Consider the following 21276-nt stretch of genomic DNA (forward strand, 5'->3'; position numbering starts at 1 on the left):
ACATCAGATTGAAGTGATATCCTTTGCCATCAGCTATGGGTTTCTCCAATATATTTTTTTTCAGTAGGAGACTGTATACATTTTTACAGTGGAGTGAGTCTTTTGTGTTCTGCATAATACTAGTGGTTCCATATCAGGCAAGTGCTGTTCTCATCTTATTCTTAACATATGCTCACGTACAGTTAATAATCCGTTCATACCTTTTGCCTGTTGCATTGCTGGTTATGTACGCAACCACAGATTGAAGCTGTTTCTTAAGCTTTCATCCTTTCATATGTGTGTATTATTTTGTCTCCTTTCCTTCTTGCTCTAGAGCTATTCTTTCTGTCAGTACTTCAGATTTTCTTTGACTTTCTAAGAGTTTCTGATTCTTTTGTATTCCTTGTTGGAGTTAATATGGTCCATCTGGTTTGACTGTCATGATGAGCCAGTAGGAGAGTAGAATATCTCTTTGCAGGGTCCAAGAAGCTGTCATTCTGTCACAGATATACTTAAAAATTCTTGCTTGCCATACTGACATTTTTCTTTGAGGCTCATCATTGGCAATGGTTCTTTTAGGAAATTGAAAAAGCTACCAGACTTAGAAAGAAAAAAAAAAATAGGTGTTAATGGGCAAATGAAATGGCTACATGCAAGAATGGGTCATACATTTGTACATTTCATAATATGAGATGCATAGGTGAAAACATGGTGTCTTGAAACTGTTCTATGTATTATRAACTTTATTAAAAAAAATCTGTTCCATAGCTTTAATTTGAAAGCTGTTGTCAGCATTGTTCAGGCTAAGTCAATTAATTTGTTACAGTAACACAGAACAGTAATACTTTCTGCATTGCTCCACATGAAAGTTCATGTAGATGATCCGCAATGAATTTGGCATTTCTTTTGGCAAGCTTGATTCACTTACATTCTTCTAACTTTTTTGGAACAGTCCTGACTTGGAGTTTGGTAGATGAGCAAATGGAGGCATGTAAAGTGTGAAGAGCATATCTTGGTCTTGCTCTTATTCTGTTTTCTCTGTCCATGGAACCATTTATGCTCTTGGGCAACTATTTTCCATGTCAAAGAATTTGAAATAAATATATCTGTATTTTTTGATAGTCTTTCTTGCAAGAATATAGAATGCTAAAATCCATAAAATATTTGTTTCCAGTATTTTATGTAATTTTTCTTTTTACTAGTCAGTTTTTGTAGGTTGATGGTAGTTAGAAACCATGATTCACTGTGAAGTTCTAATGTGCCAGTTGCACACTCGTGTGTGTGTGGTCTACCTGGATCTCCATATGGCAGTAGAGTTATTTATCATTAGCGTGAGCTCCAAGTGTGCTGAAATACTCTAATAAGTTGCTTCAACTGGATGTCCCTGGGATTAACTATCTAAATTTTCAGCCAGTATTATTATTCTGAATTATGTAAATTATATACATAATTTTATTATTGTTTATTGTAGTAACTCTGAGTTATAAGTTTATATCAGATTAAGTAATCCTTTTCTTCACTTTACGTGTCTTTATCCATCAAGACGACAATGTTTCAGACTACAAATTTATGGATCTCCCTTCCATTGACTATTTCTTAATTACAATGGATAACCTATGATATGAATTTTGTTTTTCACATCTTTGCAGTTAGTGTTAGTTACTGTTGTCATGGTAGGATCCAAAATAGCCTGTATAATTTTAAAAGTCAGGCCACATATGTCGAAATTTGTCGGTCCTGTTTTTTTATTTGCTTTTTTATTTGTAAGTTCATTACTTAAATAAATTTTACTCTGTCATTTGTAATGCCACAACTGTTTAATAGCTGCCATGTCTTAATAGAAAATGTGAAAACAGACTTTTGGCAACCTTTAAAGAAAAATGTAGATATATCACTAATGGAATAAGTGTTCTGCTGATGAAAATAAGAGTTTTTAAAATAAATATATATGTATATATTTTTATTATTAGGCTGGAAAGTACTATTGGCAATAATGTTTGAAACACAGTCATTTTCCTGTTCTTCTAAGGACACTAATGAGCCATCCCAAGGTACGTCTGATATGTGTTCTCTTACATTACTTTCAAATAGTTTAATGAAGGCTTAAATATAAGATATAAGTTATTGTTTTATATTTTATATTTGTAACAGTATCTAATACTAGTCCTCTTTCTTGATTCTTGTTTCTGGCATGCTGCTGGAGATCCTTTGTAGCAATTATACCATTGGACACTTTGAGCATCAGTCACTGACTTCCTACTGTCACTCTATGCCTCTCATCATAGTTCAGTTTCTATCTGGTAAAAACAAAATTGGCTATATTTCACTTGCCATTTAAATGTAATTTTTAGATTGTGAAAAAATGGTGAATGATTCCATCTTCTCACTTAGCTATATTTCTAACTTGCATTGTTAAATGGATTAGAAGACTTGCTTGTAAAGACGTTTGCGTTTACTGAGGAAAACCAAAACAGTAAGAAAGTAATCTTTTTTATTAATGCCCTTCAAGGATTTCAGATTTTTTTTTTTGAATTGAGGTGTTGTACTGCTTCTTATTTATATCAGTGCTGTAAAGAAAATACAGAAACCTAATTTTTATAGCAATATTAATGTTAATTTAGTAAAATGTAAAAATAATAACAGTAGAAGTAGCTAAGTGTTTTCAGTGAAGTTGAAGTAATGTTGGTCTAGAAATCTGAACTTCTGCTTTGTGCTTTAGAGGACAGGAAGGGCAAAAATTCTATATATGCCTCGTTAGGACTGTGTAGTGTAGGGATGCTGCATAGGCTGCTGGTATCCTACGTAGGCTGCTGGTATCCTACGTAGGCTGCTGGCTCCAGGAATAGTCAAAGCAACTTCCTATGAGATGCAGTTTTTGATATCCATTTTAGTGGGCTCTCTTTCAAAAAAAAATTTTGCAAACCATCGTTTCCATTCCAGTAAGGCTGTTTACCATAAATTAGGACACAGAATTATCATAAAAGTCAAAAGGGCCTAATGTAACCTGCAGATGTATAGTTTTGGATCAAGACAATAAGCAGATGTTCTTTTAAAAAAACAACAACCCACAAACTGTGGGTATATGAAAGTTGTCCTGTAATACTTTTATTTTACCTTTTAATTCCTATTCCTATTATTATTATTTTTGGTTAATCTCTAGGGCACATTAAAATTCTGTGTCCCTGTGCACATAATTGGTTTAATGTTTCATATTTGTTGGAAAGCTACTCTCTCTTTCTTCTTAGCCCTACTGCTAGGGTTCAGTGTCTTGTTCTGATTCCTGATGCCTTTTATTAGTGATTTCTGCAGTCAGATTCTCATTCGGTGTTACAGTTAAACAGTTAGTATTTGATAGCGTGACACAGTATCGTTTATTTGTGTGGCTGTAGTGCTAGTGGGGTTTAAAGAAACCATACCTCTGAAATCTACCTGTTCTTATAAAGTATTCATGTATGTCATGTAGTTTGAATTTCCTAACAAGAGAACTGCTCTTCTGGAACTTCATCCCTTCATAAAGCTGAAGCATACATTTGCTGGGACTAAGTATTGTGCGCCTAAGAGTAGTCTAAGGTTGATTCTAGACCGTGTGACCTTTTCTGTTCAACTCTCGACTTTTCTATACTAGAAGCTGGCAGTCTCACCTTTTTGGATTTTATGTTATTTTTTTCTGATATGGACAAAATCCTCACTGAGGCCTAGAGTAAAATCTTCAAACACAATTCATTTGGGATTATTTATATATAATTAATTATAGCAAATTGTGTTTTGACATTACCCCCCTTTATCATGTCTTGTTTCTTTGAAAAATTTCCATCATATTTTTCATGCTTTTTTTGAATCTCTCCCCTCTTATTTCAGATATTGCTGAAGTGCAATAAAATTTTGTGGAAAATGTGTGCCTATTAATAGATGTAGCTATTACATCCTCTTAGGCAGTATCAAGACCAAGGTTTATCAAGTTCCAAATTAAATGGAGAATATAAGTTCACTGGTATCAGCCTGCATGTAAAGTTTAGCAACTTTCTGTGTCTGCTTCTTTTCTCCAGATAAGAGCAAGTGTATGACAACAAGGCAACGTAGTTGTGCTTTTGTAAATACTCCATTACCATGTATTAACAAAGCTATTCATCACATTCAAGAGTTAGAAGTAAAGATGGAGAAATGCTTTCAAGAGGTACGTTTGTGGGTGAAAATGGCCAAATGCTAGTACTATTCTTTAACTAAGAGATTCCAGATTGCTTTGTTGATTTTTATAAAAATTTAACTTTAAGTGAATGCACTCTCCAAAACACTGCCTAGCAGGTTCATTTATTAGTCATGGTGTGTTTTTATCTGTTTACAGTTCTGGCAAGTCAAACTATATTATTAAAATCAATATACCACAATATCATAATGTAATATATTGTAAATATTAGTAACTAATATATGATAGTTCAGATGCACACAGAATTGTCTCAATTGCGAGGATAGTAAGAAGATCTGATCGCTGCTTGTGCAGACAAGTTATATTTAAATAATCTAGCTCCAGTACTGACAAGAGTGTCGTTATAGCAGCACATCATGAACATTAGCATAGACTACAGTGTCTTCCATGAACATTGTTAAATTCTCTGCACTGAGGTTTCTGCAACTGCAGCATAGATACTATAAGAATCCAAGGTTCATGAGTCACAGTCACGTCTTAATTTATGCTGATTAGACCCTCTTATGATACAAAATTCAGTGGCCTATTACACTTTGTTAGGAAACAGAAAAAGTATATATCATCTGAGATATCTAATGGAGCTATCTTTTGCTTTTGCAGTATGATCATGTGTTAAAGGAGGAGAAAATACCATGGTAAGAATCATACAAAAACAGTTTTGCTTCAAAGTCGAGTAATTATTTGAGAAGCTAGTCTGACTGTAAAATCTGCTCTGTAATCTGTAGGGTTTACTAAGTTCTTATTTAGAATGCACCTAAAATAAGCATTCTTGGTGTCTGCAGGAGCTAGTTGCTTCGGAGACCAAAAGTGCTTATAGAGAATTTCTCATGTCTTTCCTACTCACTGTTTAACTTACAAAGATTCAAGATGATCTCAGGTCTCAGGACCCACCTACATGATGAATTTCTGTGGGTAAGAGTTGTTAGGTTATTAATACTTCCAAAATTGTGCCCCTTCTAAGGTACTTAAATATGGCTAAGAGTCCTTATTTTAGGCTCTTATTGCTTTAAATTTGGGGTTGGGAACATGAAGTTTAAAAATTCTAAAAGTTTCTGCATACTCACTCTGATCTGTGTAAACGTCTTCAAATACTTCCGAGTACAATTTTCTGAATTTGTATAGAGGTCAAATTTAATCTCATTTCAACTTGTCTAGAGACTAGTGAGAGGACAAATAATTATAAAATAGAGTAGGAAAAAAATTGAATGAAACAGTCACAACATCATAGCATGTTGTAATATGACACGAAAAAACCCAAGATTTTATTCTTTATTCTTCCATGGTTTTCCTATCCTGCATACTGTTTAGATTCTTATTAAATGCATGATTTTTGTGTTTTCAGTGTAGTTTGTCAGCTATTTCTGTGTGTTTTTGAGTTACAAAATTGCCTTGAATCACCTTATAGTGTTTGCAATTAGGTAACTTTAAAGTTATAGAATAAGAGAGGAAGCTTCTTAAAATAAACACAAAATTTAATTCCTAAATTAAAAATAACAGTTTGACGAACTGTGTTTATAGATATGTCTGCACTGGAAATATCTGGAATATACACAAAGTCGTTAAAAGTTATACGTTTAAAATGTAATTTTAAAGCACAAAACATGCCTTTTTTTCTAAACTTTACTTAATGGCTGCATGTATTTTGAAATACACTAAAGAACATTTAGTGTATTTCAAAGCCAAGTACTCAGGCTTAGGACCCCCCCAAAAACTATGTGACTTTAAATGGAATTATTTGTGAAGCGGACTACATTATGATATAGTTTTAGTTATATTCACCTGTTCAAACTCTTCTATTTAATCTTTGTATTTTATGCACTGAGCTTGTTGTCACAGCCTTTTCGCTCAACCAACACCATATTTGCCTGTGTATTATTACATTCTTTTATACTCATGTCAGATATACCTACTGAGTTATTTTGTGTTTGCCTACTTACCCAAATCCTGTTTATCAGACTCCTATGTCTCTATCTGATTTGGATTCTCCTCCATCACCAGATCCCAGTCTTCTTGTCCAATGTCTTTTATTTCCCATTACTGTTTAGAATTTTTTGTTCTATTCCCAGTATGTTAGGTGCATTTTCTGTTGATCTAGGGAGGCTTCAGTTCTATTTCTTTTGGGCTGTCTGGCATAGGCTTTTTGTCTGTTATTTCTTCATGGAAACTAAACATTTTCCTGGAGTGCTTTCAAATACACGTTTTCATATTGTGCATGTATGTGTGATAAAACACTGTGACTGACGATATTTTTTTGTTGTAGCTGCATATGAAGGACCCATATGTGGTCTTTAAGCTGCACATGTGGTCATAAATGGGTGGTAGTTATCCTTCATCCCCTTGTTCTCAGCTCCAGTAGACTGACTAGAATTTCTTGAGTTCATCTAAGAGCTATGATTTGCTTGTAGTGTTCTTGGACTACTTGTGTTATTTCTTTCTCCCCTCATTTCCAGGTTAAATTTGTCCTGATCTCATTTTGACAATGCCCTACTCTTCCCTTCTTTTGAGTCTCAGATTTCAAAAACTTGTCTGTGTTGAAGACTGATGAAGCGTATGCCTTGATCACTTTTCCTTCTTTTGTCCAAAAAAAAAAGTCTTTAATTTTTTTCTTCATTGTTGACCCTCAAGTGACAACTTTCCTTAAACTGATAAAAGAAACTTGGAAAGAGTAACAACTTATCTACAACAGTTTCTCTTTGGCAAATCCTTAGATTTGAGGCCAAAATTGAGGATCTACATCAGTACAAGATTTAAAAAAACTTGTTTCTCATATTCTTGTAAAAGTGTTTTTGTAAAGAAGTGTGAAAAAAGCACTTAAATGGGAATTGTCTAATTAAGAATTGTCAACTAAGAATTCTTCTGTACCGTTAGCGGTGTTTTTTAACAAGTTAATTATTCCATTTAACTAAGCCAATATTTAAATGTATAAGATTGCACTTAGGAATATTTATTTAACAATGTTATTTTAAATACAGTCTAGAATTTTTTTAGTGACAGTTGATTTTATCTACAGGATAACAAAAAAGATCAGTGCTGAATCTAATGAAGATACCTGGTTATCATTATCCACTGGATTGGATTTTCAAGATGCTAATGTATCTTGTAAAGGTAAAAATGTTGCATAATACTCGGTCTGAGTTGTAAAGTTACTTACCTCATTTAATATATGCTTTGCATTTTTAACAACAATTCCCAGTTGTCTAGTATATGTCTTATGTAAACGATATGTGCATGTTTGTATCACTGTCAATCTGAAATACATCTGAATTGTAAATGTTATATTAAGTAATATATAAGTAATGTAATAATAATTAAATTATCCTGTTTGCAAGAAGATAACTTGCACCTCTATATTTAGATTCATACTGTGTTTTAGCTCATATATGATTCAAACCAGCTAAATTAATTGTGTTTGGTTGCTGGAAATTCTAGATTTTTTTTTCTTTGGATTTCTGTAAAACAAATAAGTGCATCACTGTTGCAGGATATTCATAATGTGTTCTTGATAAAGACCCCCCCCTTTCTTTTTTTTTTACAGTTCACATCTTTATTCAGAGTATATTTTTTTGAATTAATTTTTAAATATTCAAGAGATTTAGTGTACAATTATTTTTTTTGAGCTAACGTACAGCCTTTGTAAGTAGAGGCTAGAGACTATCCTGCCCACACTAAATTTTGTGATAAAATTTCTGCTGATGGCAGTGAAGCCAGAATTTCACCCCAGATCTTAAGCAGTTTTGCTTCCTTTCAATGCTTGCAGTTTTTAATTAAAATAATTCAGGGAATTATGAACTGTGGAATTAAAATTGGGATGCACTGTTTGAAGTCTAGAAGTCTGTACCTTGCGTAATTCCCATTTTTTTTTATGGATCAGATAACCAAGTGAGGACAATGGATGATGAGCTCAAGGCATTTTGTATGGAAATAAATATCTGAGGTGTTCTTGATATCCAGATTTCACAGAAGGAAATGTTGACTGTTCATGTGTGTCAATAGTAAAACAGCATTTTTGAGATATTACACTGAATATTATTAGCACTCCAAAGATTTTAWTGTAGTCGTTGATACTTCCATAAGAAAATAAAATGAAATAAGAAGTGCTTTTTAAAAACTGAGATAATTAGGAACTTGTACTATTATTTGGATGATTATTTACCCAAACAATGAGACAAAGATGAAAATTTTGTACCATTCCTATTGTTACATTTCTGTTGAATACTATGTTTAAAAGGAACTGGAGGAAAATGCTATTGAGTATGCAAGTTTTGTATTGTAACCTGTGCTTGCTTTGATACATGTGAAGAAGCCCAACTTAATATTGAGAATGAAACTGGAGTAAAGACCATATGCTTAAGCTTTCATAAAAAAAAAAAATTGAATGTATTTTTAAAGACAGCAATGTAACCAGTTGTGTTTACTGGATACATGTGAACAGGCCAACTTTGTATTGAGAATGAAGCTGGAATAAAGACCATATGTTTAAACTTTCATTAAAAAAGAATGTTTAATGTATTTTTAAAGACAGCAAGACTTTAACCTTGAAGCTGGAAACAAAAGCTTTGCTGCTGGAAGTTACTGAGCTAATTAAGCGACTAGATGCTGATTGCAAAGAGGCAGAAAAAGCTTTGGAGCAGGAGAAACAGCGAAGGAAAAAGCTTGACATGAAACTTGATTGTATGTCACTTTGGAGGCTTCAGCAGCTCCCTGCAGCTGTGCAAAAAGGTATTGGTTTTGAAACTAAGACTATTTGTTATTTTTCAGTCAGTTCATTGTTAAGAATAAGAATTATGACAAGACTATAGTTGTGTTAACTCTAATAGGAGTACAGTATTTACTCTTCTGAATCTAGTTTATTTGAATCTATTTCCAGAAAAATACTAAAGTGCTGTGTAATAGTTAAGCATTGTTTAAGAAATAGCTTAAGAGTGGACAAGACAGTCTGGAGATGACTAGAGATACTCAGTCTGAGGCAAAGAATGAGAAGTTGGAACAGAATCGTAAARTAATGCAATTAGATTAAATCATAGATTAAACCATAAATTAAAAAAATATATTTTAAGAAAAATTAAAACGTGGTACAATTGAATGTGGCACTTAAATATTTAGTAGGAATTGTATGACATATGATTGATATATTTCCTTTAAATCTCAGACTCTAAGGCAGTTACTATGGCCTTTTGTGATAAGTTCTATCGTGTAGATGCCAGTTAAAAAAAAAAAAAAAAAAAAAGGCAGGAGGGAAAAAAAAAAGCAATATAGGAACTGTTTGTCTCCTGACCAAGAGTCGTTTTGGGAAGCAAGTACAATCTGAAGCTAAATTCTAGACTTATAGCCTGTTGCTTCAGGAAAGCATGTCACTAGAGGAAAGTAATATACATGCGTTGGCATTATCTGTTAGTGTAAAATATGTCAAACGTCATGCATTTCTGTTGACAATGTTATATGCTGTAATGGGTGGTTTACTAACTTTTCCAAATTCCCCCTCTTTTTATTGATATAGTTTCTTCTGTGATCTTAATATGAGAAATGCTGATGGCAGTCTTAAAATCTCCTCTTTTTACCTGGGATTGCCTGTTCTCTTGAAATTTACTCTCCCTTTCTTTGCTCTTGAAACTGATTCACTGGTCCTTCTCTTACCTTTGCTTCATAAGCATTGCATCCTATTCAGCATTTTTTATTCTTCTGGCCATGTTTCTTAAAATAATTTTTGAAAAAACTTTATGGGGATATACTTTTTTTGTGAAGAGAGTTGTATATATGTATGTATATATTTCTCTCTACTCGGCACTTGTGAGGCCACATCTGAAGTAGTGTGTCCGATTATGGGTTCCCCAGTACAAGACAGATAAGGCTTTACTAGAGTGAGTCCAGCAGAGGGCCACAAAGATTTAAGGGGCTGGAGCATCTCTTACATGAACAGATACTGAGAGAGCTGGGACTGCATAGCCTAGGGAAGAGAAGACTCGGGGGACTCTTATCAATTAGTATAAATAACTGGTGGGGGGGTGTCAAGATGACAGGGCCAGACTTTTGTCAGTGGTGGCCAATGACAGGACGAGGAAATTCCACTTGAACACAAGAAAATGCTTTACTGTGAGGGTGAACAAGCCCTGAAACAGGCTGCCCAGGGAGGTTGTGGAGTCTTCATCTGTGGAGATATTCAAAACCCGTGGTCCTGGGCAACCTGCTCTAGCTGACACTGCTTGAGCAGAGGAGTTGTAGGTCATTTCCAACCCCGACTATTCTGTGATTCTATGATACAGTTTTTCAATAACAGCTCACATTTGGGTTGGTTGGTTTGTTTGTTTGTTCTTCCTTTTGGAGGGTATTAGTATTGGACTGTATTGCAAATGTGAAAGAAGTATTCTTAAGAATCGCACCCATCTTTTTATCAAACACAAATTTTTGTAGGCAAAATAAAAATAATACATCAAAATAATTTGTAGTCATATGAAAATAATTACTTGAATTGCTTAATAATTTAATCCTTTTCATCCTGTGAAATCCCTACCACCATTGTTTATAAAGCTATAGTGAGACACATGCCGGACTGGACTGGATTTAGAAACAACCTGACCTCCACCTAAAGGTTGTTCTTCCCATTTGTGCCTTGTTAAAGTCTTGCATGGAATATCTGTTTAAGAGGAACAGATTCCTTCCATCCTAATATTTAAACAAACAAAACGCAGTAACAAACAGCATATGATTCACAGTGCAATCTACCAGAGCCCTGCTTACAAGTTTTAATGAATCCAAATGAGAGTGAGTATACAGTAAAGCTTCAAATGACTGCTAGCTCCTCTGAAAGACTGGAGGGAAACTTATCATACGATACTCCAGAATAACTCCCTCCAAAACAAACAAAAAGCTAGTCTTTGAAACCACAAAACAACTTCTGTGAAAAATAGTTGTTGAGTACACTTTTGTTGCCTTATGGGGTTGATGCTTTTGAGTTTCAGACCTCTGTGGCCACAAGCACTAACCTCAAGTGTGTGTCAGACAAACTTGAGGATTCAAAGAAAATGAACACCAGAGGAAATGGTTAAGTATCTTATTTTCACACTGTCAAAATGAAAGGGTTTTCTGATGTGAGAGAACAATGGAATGAAAGTTCCTAAGAAGCTGACAGGAGTCAATTTAATCTGGGATCAGACATAAATAATTTTCTACTTCAGTTGGAAGAGTCTTTTCATAGCAGAGATATTGATGATAGAGCAATCAGCAGAAGTAATCAGAAGATGACTGACTGTCTTGGAGAATAGATTCCACAGTGGTGGATTACTTCTTTTACACTAGGGACTCCTGCTGCACAGCAGTTAGAATATCTATTAATTCTGGTACAAAAAGTGCTTGAGAACTGGGGATTGTCATTTGCCAGTATGATTCAAGCTACAGCCATTTCCTGGCCAACAAAGAATAGCAAACTTTGGCAGACAAGCTCATTTGATCCGTGCAGTGTGCAGGATTAATGTCATAGTAGGCTAATCACCAAATTCTTAACTTTATGAAAGGAAATAAGGGTATATATGCCATCATAATAATGATCTGGTGGTTTTGGATTGTAAAATCTCTAAAACTTTTTTTTTTTCCTTTGTGTCCCCCTTGTGTCCTCCATCGGTCTGAGCTGCTTGTCTTTGGCTTGCAATTTGTCTTTAAAGAGAACAAAAAAGTCTGGTTTTACTTAAAAAGAAACTTTCATTCTTCTTGTCTGATATTTGTAAAAATTCATGAAAGACCACATACCAAAGCAGGCCACACGTTTCCTCAGTAAAAGCTAAAATTTCACAGTAGTGGGAATTTATGCTGCAGTATACCAAAGACCCAAAAAGAACGTAGGGACTGAGTGGTCCTTCCACTCCAGGTACAAAGAAGAGAAGGTACAACATCTTTAGAAATTAGTAAATCAACAGATTGTGGCTGGTAATTCATGTATCTGTTTCACAGACGCTTTAGACAACTTTGACCACTGGCTTTCAAATCTGTAACACTATATAGTCAGTATATATTCTTATAATCAGGGAATTTGCAAGCAAAGCATTAAACTTTTAGGCTCTTTCTGCACTGTGGCACCAGTGTTCCCACACATCATGCTTGGTTGTTGTCACTGAGTAATGGATATCTCAAAGTCTGACTAAACTCTCTTGCAAGTACCTTCACTTCTGATTTTAAGGCTCTTCTCTTAGTTCTTGTACATGTGCAGCACATCCCATCATGCGCAGGTATTGCATGGCTGTCTTGAGTCTTCCAGTAGACAACCATAAATCTCCCTTTCCTCTTCGCAGAAGCTCTTTTCAGTGTTATCTTGTAACTGGTTTGTGGATAGTTTATTCTTTTATGTCCAGATGTCCAATAAAACATTAATTGACTAGAGGAGCAAACAACAGTCAGAATCTTAAAAAGTAGGAAGAGAAACTCTTTCTTTAATGCTGTGTTGGGCTGTCAAATTATCCTTTTCTTCATAATGAAAGCAAGTGAGTTCTGAAGAAATCTAGATTCATAAAGTTTTTTGGAGCAAGCCACACTGATGTTAATAAACTTGGTTTGAGTCACCTAAGGCTTGGTATCCTACCCAAAAGCAACATTTCTATTTATGGACTGCTAAACTTGTAGGGAAGGATAAATACAAATACTCTGTTAATGATAATAGATGAATCCCTGGCAAACTCTGATCATTGAGAAGTCTTAGAAGGAGAAAATATCTCTGCAGCAGCATGCTTCCACTGTTAGAGATTCAGTGGTCATTGTGCCTTCACTAAACTGGTTTTCATATGATTGATAACTCTTTCTGCTCTGAAGCAGTCTTCTCCTTTCAGTCCATTATGTATTTCTCAGTCTGAGAGCAGCAGAGCAGTGTTTATAGCTGTTCCAGGAATAGGGCCTCAGAGAATGTCAGTCCCATCCTCTTCTCAATCCTGTTGGCCACTTTTTTGCTGCCTTGTTTGGATGCTGTGAAACAGGAAACTATAGGCTCTGGTCCATCACAGTATCCTTCCACATGTCCTTGTTACTGTGGTGATAAACTAAAATTAGAGGTGGTGGGAAGCCGGTTAATATTCCTAAACACTAATTAGCAAAGCATAGCAGTGATTTGTCTATAATCTTACTATAGTTTTAAGAATGGTACTGGATGCCAAAAGAGAGTGGAAGATGGAGAGAGAGAAGTCACATAATTTATAACAGTATATTCCTGGATGTAAAATAACTGTCAGTACTCTGGTGCAAATAATCCTGAGTTCTTTGGCAAATACCTCACAATCCAGAGAGTGATTGACAGTGCAAGAGACTTTCTAACTGTGTGTACTTAAGGTAAACACTTAGTGAAAAACAGTATATAATGGAGGCAAGCCTGGCCCAAATGCTTTTTTTTCTTGTCCAGAAAGGCAAAACGTCAGACAGTGCACATCCCTGACAGCGTATGAGAATAGTAATTCCTTTTTTTTTTATTGTTGACTTGCAAATTGGAAACCTACTTAAGGTGTTACCTGCTTCCAAAGATTGCTGTTCTGCTTCTGAAGGACAATATATGATGCACTGAAAACAGTGGCACTTTTTCATCACTGTTTTGAAGAAGAGGAACTTGAATAAAGTTCATCAGAATTAAAATTCATAATTAGAACATTTTCAATTCTGATAATGCATGCAATGATACAATATTAAAAAAAACAGCATGAGGTTTGGGTATAAAAATTCTCAACTCTCCTCTCTTGATTTATTAGTGGACTATGGCAGTATGACAATGTGTTCTTGGAGGAAATTTTCTCAAGATTATAATATTTCATAGTATTATCTATGAGACAAAAATTATTCTAAAATGGACTTGAAGATAAAGGGAAAAAACCCTTAGGGATGTTATAATTATCCCTAATTTAAGTATTACAAACCCAGGAGATTCTTAATTAAGAGTTTGCATGACTTATTCTGAGTAGACACTGGATCCTGTTATTTCTTCAGACTTCTCTTCTTTTCCGTTATTGCTAGCTCCTGCTGCACTTATGTCCTGTAACACATTCAGATAATTGCAATGAGGAATGACGTAACCCACCTTCAGAACTGACCTTCTCTAAAATATGACAACAATCCAATGTAAAACCCATTTTATCCACCCTAATGTTAGGCATCACTTTGTATAAGATAAAAGCTACTTATTCATATAATGTCCTTGTAACTTCTAGTGGCAATGAAATAATAAATTTACACATTTGTGATTTATGTCTTGTTAACACAGCAGAATTTCTTGACTGTTAACGGATGGCATTAGATGTTCCACAGTTACTTCTCAGAACTAGAGTCTTTTTTTTTCAGTAATGTGTTCTTATGTCTCTCAAATTTATAGTGAAGTTTACGTCATTTGAGACATTCTCTGAAGTTTTCTTATCTTATAATCTTAGTTTACTTTTCCTAGTTGGATACTAATACTTTTTCCACGTAGAGCATCATCTGCTGCAGGATTATTAGGACATCAGCTGTAATGAGCTTTTTTTTTCTGAGCACAATAAAATTATATGGTATCTTTTGAAATATACCTTTCAGCAATCAGTGTCGTAGTCATGTATTTTCTGTGTAAGGACCCTAGGAAATTTACGCCAAAGTAAGAAAAGTAAATCCACTGAACTGAATTAAGTCCAAGGTACTTCTGTATGGCAACATGAATATGTTTTGTTTGCTGGCTTTGAATTTGTATCTTTAGTTTAGCTTTCTTAAAGCCACGTTCAGTTCAGGAATTCCCTGAAATGAAAATAGTTGGCATATGAGAATATCAGGAGGAAGTATTGTATATACTTACCCTGTTCTTCCTCTGCATCCTCATATGTCTATTGTTGGATACTGGGAAGCTCAGTATAGCTGTTCTTGTGTTAAAATAACCTCTTCTAGATGTGCCTTAAGGCTAGATGTTTTAACTTCCTTTATAAAAACAAAAATATCCCTTACTTTGAAGATTTGCTTGAATGATATACTAAGGTTGAGTTTCAAAACAGTTCCACTGTTAATGCAGTAATTGGTGATATCTTTTGTAACCAGTGTCCTCTGTTGGCCTTTAAAGTAGTTTACAGCAAAATTTTACAAGTCTTAAATACTTAGTATTGTATCAACATATTTCATAATCTCATTAAGTATTCGTAGTGTCACTCAGCTACTCACATTTTGTTATGCTAATTATCTTTTTAACAGAATATGAAACATGTACTCAAGATATCTTGGAGCTACAATGGCATTTTGATTGTAAAAGCCATCAGCTACAACAGGTAGAAAACCAAGTACTTAAGATAGAAACAATCAACAAAAAGATTCAGGAGGATATAGACTTCATGAAGAAACACAGCCCTCTGCTGGAAGAAAAGCTGAATCTAGAAGGTGAAGCTATGAAGGATGTGTTACTAACTTATGGAAAAGTAAGTACAAATAATATAAAGATGTTTTTATTAGAATCTTTCTGCTAAATAGGTGCAAACTACTTCAGAAAGCAGCAATCTTTTGGTAGGACCAAAGTCTGCTTTAAATGCTGTACATAAAGACTGCGAACTGTGTGCCTCTACTGTTATATACAGGAGCTCAGTGCGGACAGAATCTGGGGAAGATAATGCTGTTCGTCTTTAATAAATGTCTCCTAAGCGTATATGGYATGCCATTCTAACTTTGTAAGTTGATTCTGTTTGGGGTTTTTCACAGGAACAGTAGAAGGCATTTATTTGTTTTGTGCACAGATTCTTCTCAGATTTCTCTCTGGGATATGGAGATGCTAGAGCTTTTCAAAGAAAAAGTTATAAGATTTAACTATTTTTTAAGTGCTGGTGTATGTTTCTTTCCTAATTTATTTGTTGAAATAATTAATGCCTAACAATCAAGGTGTAACAAAGCTGTAGGCCGTTTAAAATTGATGTCTAAAAAGGAGAGCTATTGAGTAACTTGAAATACTGATTTTACTACCAATTATTATGTTTTCAATATATTTTCTATAGTAACTTTTAATTACAAATCTAGAGATGAATCTCTCTTTCAAGATGGGGTATTTACATTCTCTCCTAAAAATTGTTTTATGTTCATGAATGATTCTTAATAAACATTGTTGATTTTAAATGGTTTTATTTTTAACTTCTCATTTTGAGTAGTCAACAGCTATATATCAAAATATTTTTAAAATCAGAAAGAAGCAATTGCATATTGTATCACATAAATAATAAAAGGCTTATAAATTAGTAGCCCRTTGATTCACTTCTTTTTTCTTAGTCTAATATCAACAGACCATTATACAATATGTCTGAATTACAGCTTGCATATTCTTTTCTTTTATAAGTCTGGAAATAACTTTATACACACCAAAAGCTGTATATGGTTGTGAGCCATGAGACAGTTCATAGTTAAAAATAGGCATGTTGTTCTATCAGTGTTATAGGATATTTTCAAAATATTGGCTAATTAAAGGTCAGACTGTTTTATTTTGGTTTTTATTTTGTATCCTTTCTTTTTGTTGATGCCTTAGGATATATTATATGCACTCAAAACACCGAGATGTTCCATAATGCAATTCAGGAAGCAAACTTCAAAATTCTTTTTTGAAAGCTATTTAAGAAAAACTTTTCCATTGTTTTTCTTTCCAAGAAGTTACACTACATATCATAAGAACATAATTTGGTGTTACTGTAACTCATTTATATGTTTCATCTCAATAAAATTTCTAATTATTAAATATTTATGGTTTTTATTGTGCTAGAATGTATGCTGTTTGTTTCTCAGTTTTTGTTGCTTTTTTCCTTCCATGGCCTTAAAAAAAAAAAAAAGTAGCTGCCACTTTAATTTTCTTTGTAATGAAAACAATTATTTAATTTTGAATCTCTAGCTTTTAATATCCAGAGAACCAGACTGAGCAGTTAAGTAAGTGTTAGATTGTAATAATGATTTTATATCATGTTAATTGCTGATATTTGTGGTTATAGTTTCAAAAGCAGAGGCAGTAAGCATATGCATAGCTCCATTTGAAAGCTAATAGGAACAGAGTGATTCAATGCTATTTAAACCTTTGAAAATTGTCTTCATTGTTTGCATTGTCTCAGGCCCTTTTTTTTATATCCGTGACTGTGTGGCTTGCACATCCTCTAGGAGACCTTTAAGTAATGATTCTGTCAGACTACTGAGTGAAACCTCAGTGGCTTCTTTCAACTTTATTTCTGTCTTTCTGCTCCAGAGGTCACTATCTTCCCATGGAAGTAGCCACCTTTTCACAATAACTTCTGAGTTTTGTAATAGAATGAAAGCCCTCTTGCTATCACCAATTTCTTGATGTCATGCAATTTTACAAGACATACTCTGTTGTCTTTTACCAGGATTGTATCTATTGCAGACTGTGCAGTATTTGTTGTTAGGTTGTATGATATCACAAGGTGCTGCTTCAAGGTTCACACTTTAAAATTGCAGAGTCAGACAAATACATAAATCATTTTTGTATTTTGAGCATTATGTATGATTTTTCATAAAAACATCTTTCAGAAAACTTGTTTTAKTTTCTTAGGCATCAAAAATATACAGTGATGTTCACTGTGAACTTGTGGAAATCCAAAAGACAATGAAAAGAATTGATGAAGAAGCTGAAAAGGAGACAAAATCTATGTCTCAGAAAATTAAATATGCTGAGATGCTATTTAGTCAATACAAGTAAGAGCCATTCAAAATGGTATTAAATATCCTGGTAGTTTTTAACAGTGACAATCAAAGCATAGAAAATTTGCATTTAGAAAACATTTTAAATTCTAATTTTGTAAAATTAAAGAATATTCTTTTATGTATAAAGAATTATATATATAAGAATGCTTTTCCTTGTTTATCTTAGCTTGCCTTAGCAGAATAAGGAAGGGATAGTGTCACAGAAACAGCATGTTCCATGAATCCTCCTTAAGCATGCCATTTTTACCATATCTTACTTAGTTATATATGAGTTTTTAATCCCTTTGATTGATAGAACATTTTGCTATCATTCTTATTGACTGCACAAATTACTTGCATCAAACATCAGCAATTACTATAGTATCGTAGTTATAATGATAACTTAATTTTCAACTTGCTTGTTAACCAGAACAATTCTAGCCAACAGCACAAACATTTGAACTTACCAAATTTCATGTCTGTATTTTATTTTTAACTAGCAAACAAGCAACTATAATTTTATAGCAACTGTAATTTTATTGGATTGTAAGGTAGCTTCTGTATAAAAGCAGACTTATATTGCAGTTTCCCCATAGTCACCTGTGGTCAGGTTATCAGCTGTTGGATTATCAAGCAGAAGTATACTGGCAGAAGAACAGCAGTCGTTGCCAAGTGATCTCCCCTGTCTGTTGCTGAACGTACAGACCAAGAGAGTCAGGACCAAGAACAACTGTGGCAACGAACAAGAATACCAAGTACTTTTATGTTTAATAGGAAGTTGTACTTAACTTTGCTGCATATGCCTTGTGGCTGATTGCCAGGCTGTGTGTGGTGAAGTATCAAGTGACATAGTGGCTGTTTTTCCCTTGAGGTGAGGGAAGCTTACAGGCATAATTGAAAGTGATCGGGAATTGTCAAGGTAGCCCTTACTGGCAGCAACAGATGTTTCAATACTGCAGCCATGTGACAGCAACTGTACTTCAAAGACCAGGTATTTCAAAAGCTGTGCATAGTAATTATAAAGTATTTACCTTTTGTGGTAAGCAATCAAATTTGGTCCATGCTATTCATTCAAAACACCTCATGTTCACTAGGACTTTATATCCCAGTTCCATAATTCAGGCTGTGCTATGCAAAGCCTGAGTTCAGACAGCACATACTGTTTCACTAATTCCAGACAGTTGATGTCAGAAAGCACCTGACATACAATAGAAGGTGTAAACGTGTCTTGCTTATTGGTGCTTCTCTCCAGGCAGCAAAATTAATGTAATTGTTGAGATGTACATGTAAACTCAAGTTTCTTTGGTAAGCTCCCATGCAGCAGAGTCACTGCCAGGGACCATTCCATCTAATTCCCATTCCCTATTTCTTTTCAAGGATCATTCTCTTCAGCGTTTGTTTTAGAGTTGGCATCATTAGTTTACCTAGGAGCAATAAAGGAGCAACTGCAGAGCAGAAGGGAAGAAGCTTCTAGTCATAGTATTTTTTCATTTTTAAAAAAGAAAGGGTGAATCTTTTTATCTAAAAGGTAGATTTAGAAGGGTGTCTTTTTATCAAAAGATACATATACCATCTCAAGTTAATGTATTTCTTCTGTGATAATTCTGTCTCTTAAACTTTAAGACACTGCGGCTTTTTTACTGCAGGATGTCTGTTGCCATACATTGATCCACTCAGCTCACAGGAAGTATTGCAGACACAAAATGCTACATGATCATTCCTAGAGGAGGGTTGTGTTCATTGGACTATCAGTGGAAATTAGACTATTTGCAAAGTTCCTGTCAGTAGTGTCAGGTCACTCAAGGAGAGGGGCAATCCGTGTCTGCTGTATTACTGGGTGTTTCTCAAACGCTATGACAGTTTTTTCCTATGCTTCTAAATATGACTGTGAAATACAAGAATTACTCTTCACACCATCACAGATTTAATGTTTGTAAGAGCTGTTAATCATTTCTGGTCAGTGAAAGCCTATTTGCCAAAGAGGATTCTCATCTGTACATATCTAGGTATCCTGTGTCACATATCAACCCATGTTTGTCAAGAAACTTTAGAAATTATGTTATTAATAGAAGTAAACTTCGTGATTTTTTTGTATTTTATGGGCCAATAGCAACCTGCCAGACTTTCTAAAAAGATACAAAATAAGCATTTATGAATGGCTTGTAGACAAGCCCATTGTAATTTCTGTATTCTGTCAATTAAAGACCTTTTGTAGGCTTGTCTGCTGTGAGGGCCAACACCAAATGGTCAGATAACCAAGTAGTTGTGAGAACTTAGGGCACTGCCAGTGACCTTTTTATCTGATACACCAAATAGGAATAACTGTTGTATTTTTTATTTGTATGTAAACTGCTTTAGTTATCTATGATGTAACAAAACAGTAGACACTAGAAATTGAGAATAAGGTATTTTGGTCACCCCCATGAAGGGCCCCCTCTCAAAGGAACATAAAAAAGAGATTGTAACTGCTGTAACTGTTTCCTGTTGGTTTTAGATTTTCTTTTCCTTCCTTTATTCAAGAAATAATTGTAGTTAGTAAGTGTGGTTGTTCTGCATATCTTTTATGGTGCTTAGTAGGCCATGGTAAAGAGCTGCACATGATTAAAATAATGGGAGTTGAATCATTTCAAGTTTCTTTAGATTATAAAATGTTAGCAACTTTATTTCAAAAGCTAATTAGCGCCCAGGAACTTGAAACACCTCTTTTAGTCCCACAGTAGGAGTACCTATTGTCTGGCTCAGAAGCAGTCCAGGTTCTAGGATCTTACAAGCTATTCAGCCTGCAACACAAAATATCCCTGACTTTTGCAAAACAGTGTGCTCTTACAGTATATTTTGGGATAGATACCAACCTCAGGAAATTATTACTTTGACTAATGTGACTGATGTTTTGATGCCTGCTCTCCAGGGAGAACTGACCTTGCCAGTGAACTACAGTGGGAACCTTACACATACTTGAAGAAAGGAAGGTTATTTATATGCAATAATCCTGCTTCTTTTATAGTCACTGTGGATCTCAGGGCCACTTGCACTAAACTGCAAGGAAGTTAAAGAAGAATCATATCATATGCTTGTACTTTAACATGGGAGCAGAAGACATCCCAGATCACATACATTTACCCAAATGACATTGCTGCTTGAGAAGTTCCAGTCTTGCACTTCTAAAGTCCCTGTGCACTTGAAATGAGATCCAAACTGTCTATATTATCAGTAAGAACTAGTCAGTGTAAGATAAGAAACTGTATTTTTCAGTAAGATAGCTAGCTTAACAGTACTAGGGAAACAAGCCTCTTTGGCTGACTTGTTTCCTTTTTCAGCATGTTTGGGTTTTTCTGTTTTTGAGTCCAACCTTTATTCTTTCTTGGTCTTACTTTGCTGGAATTCAGGATAATTTTGATGCTATATTCTTTTCACCATTATATTATTGGTATTTTATGTTATTTAAAATGATGATATATTGT

General features: G+C 34.4%; 1 protein-coding gene across 1 annotated transcript in view; it reads left to right on the forward strand.

Annotated features, from left to right (window-relative positions):
- Nucleotides 1–1972: 1972 nt before the first annotated feature.
- The window catches only part of CCDC178 (coiled-coil domain containing 178), a 192551-nt gene continuing 173247 nt past the window's right edge, over nucleotides 1973–21276 (forward strand). The window contains 7 exon segments of the mRNA XM_026072842.1: nucleotides 1973–2030; nucleotides 4026–4153; nucleotides 4784–4818; nucleotides 7194–7288; nucleotides 8702–8902; nucleotides 15350–15570; nucleotides 17685–17827. Coding sequence (XP_025928627.1) covers nucleotides 1973–2030; nucleotides 4026–4153; nucleotides 4784–4818; nucleotides 7194–7288; nucleotides 8702–8902; nucleotides 15350–15570; nucleotides 17685–17827 — 881 coding nt within the window.

The sequence above is a fragment of the Apteryx rowi genome, unplaced genomic scaffold (assembly GCF_003343035.1).
Source record: "Apteryx rowi isolate R43461 unplaced genomic scaffold, aptRow1 scaffold_352, whole genome shotgun sequence".
NCBI classification, from domain to species: domain Eukaryota; kingdom Metazoa; phylum Chordata; class Aves; order Apterygiformes; family Apterygidae; genus Apteryx; species Apteryx rowi.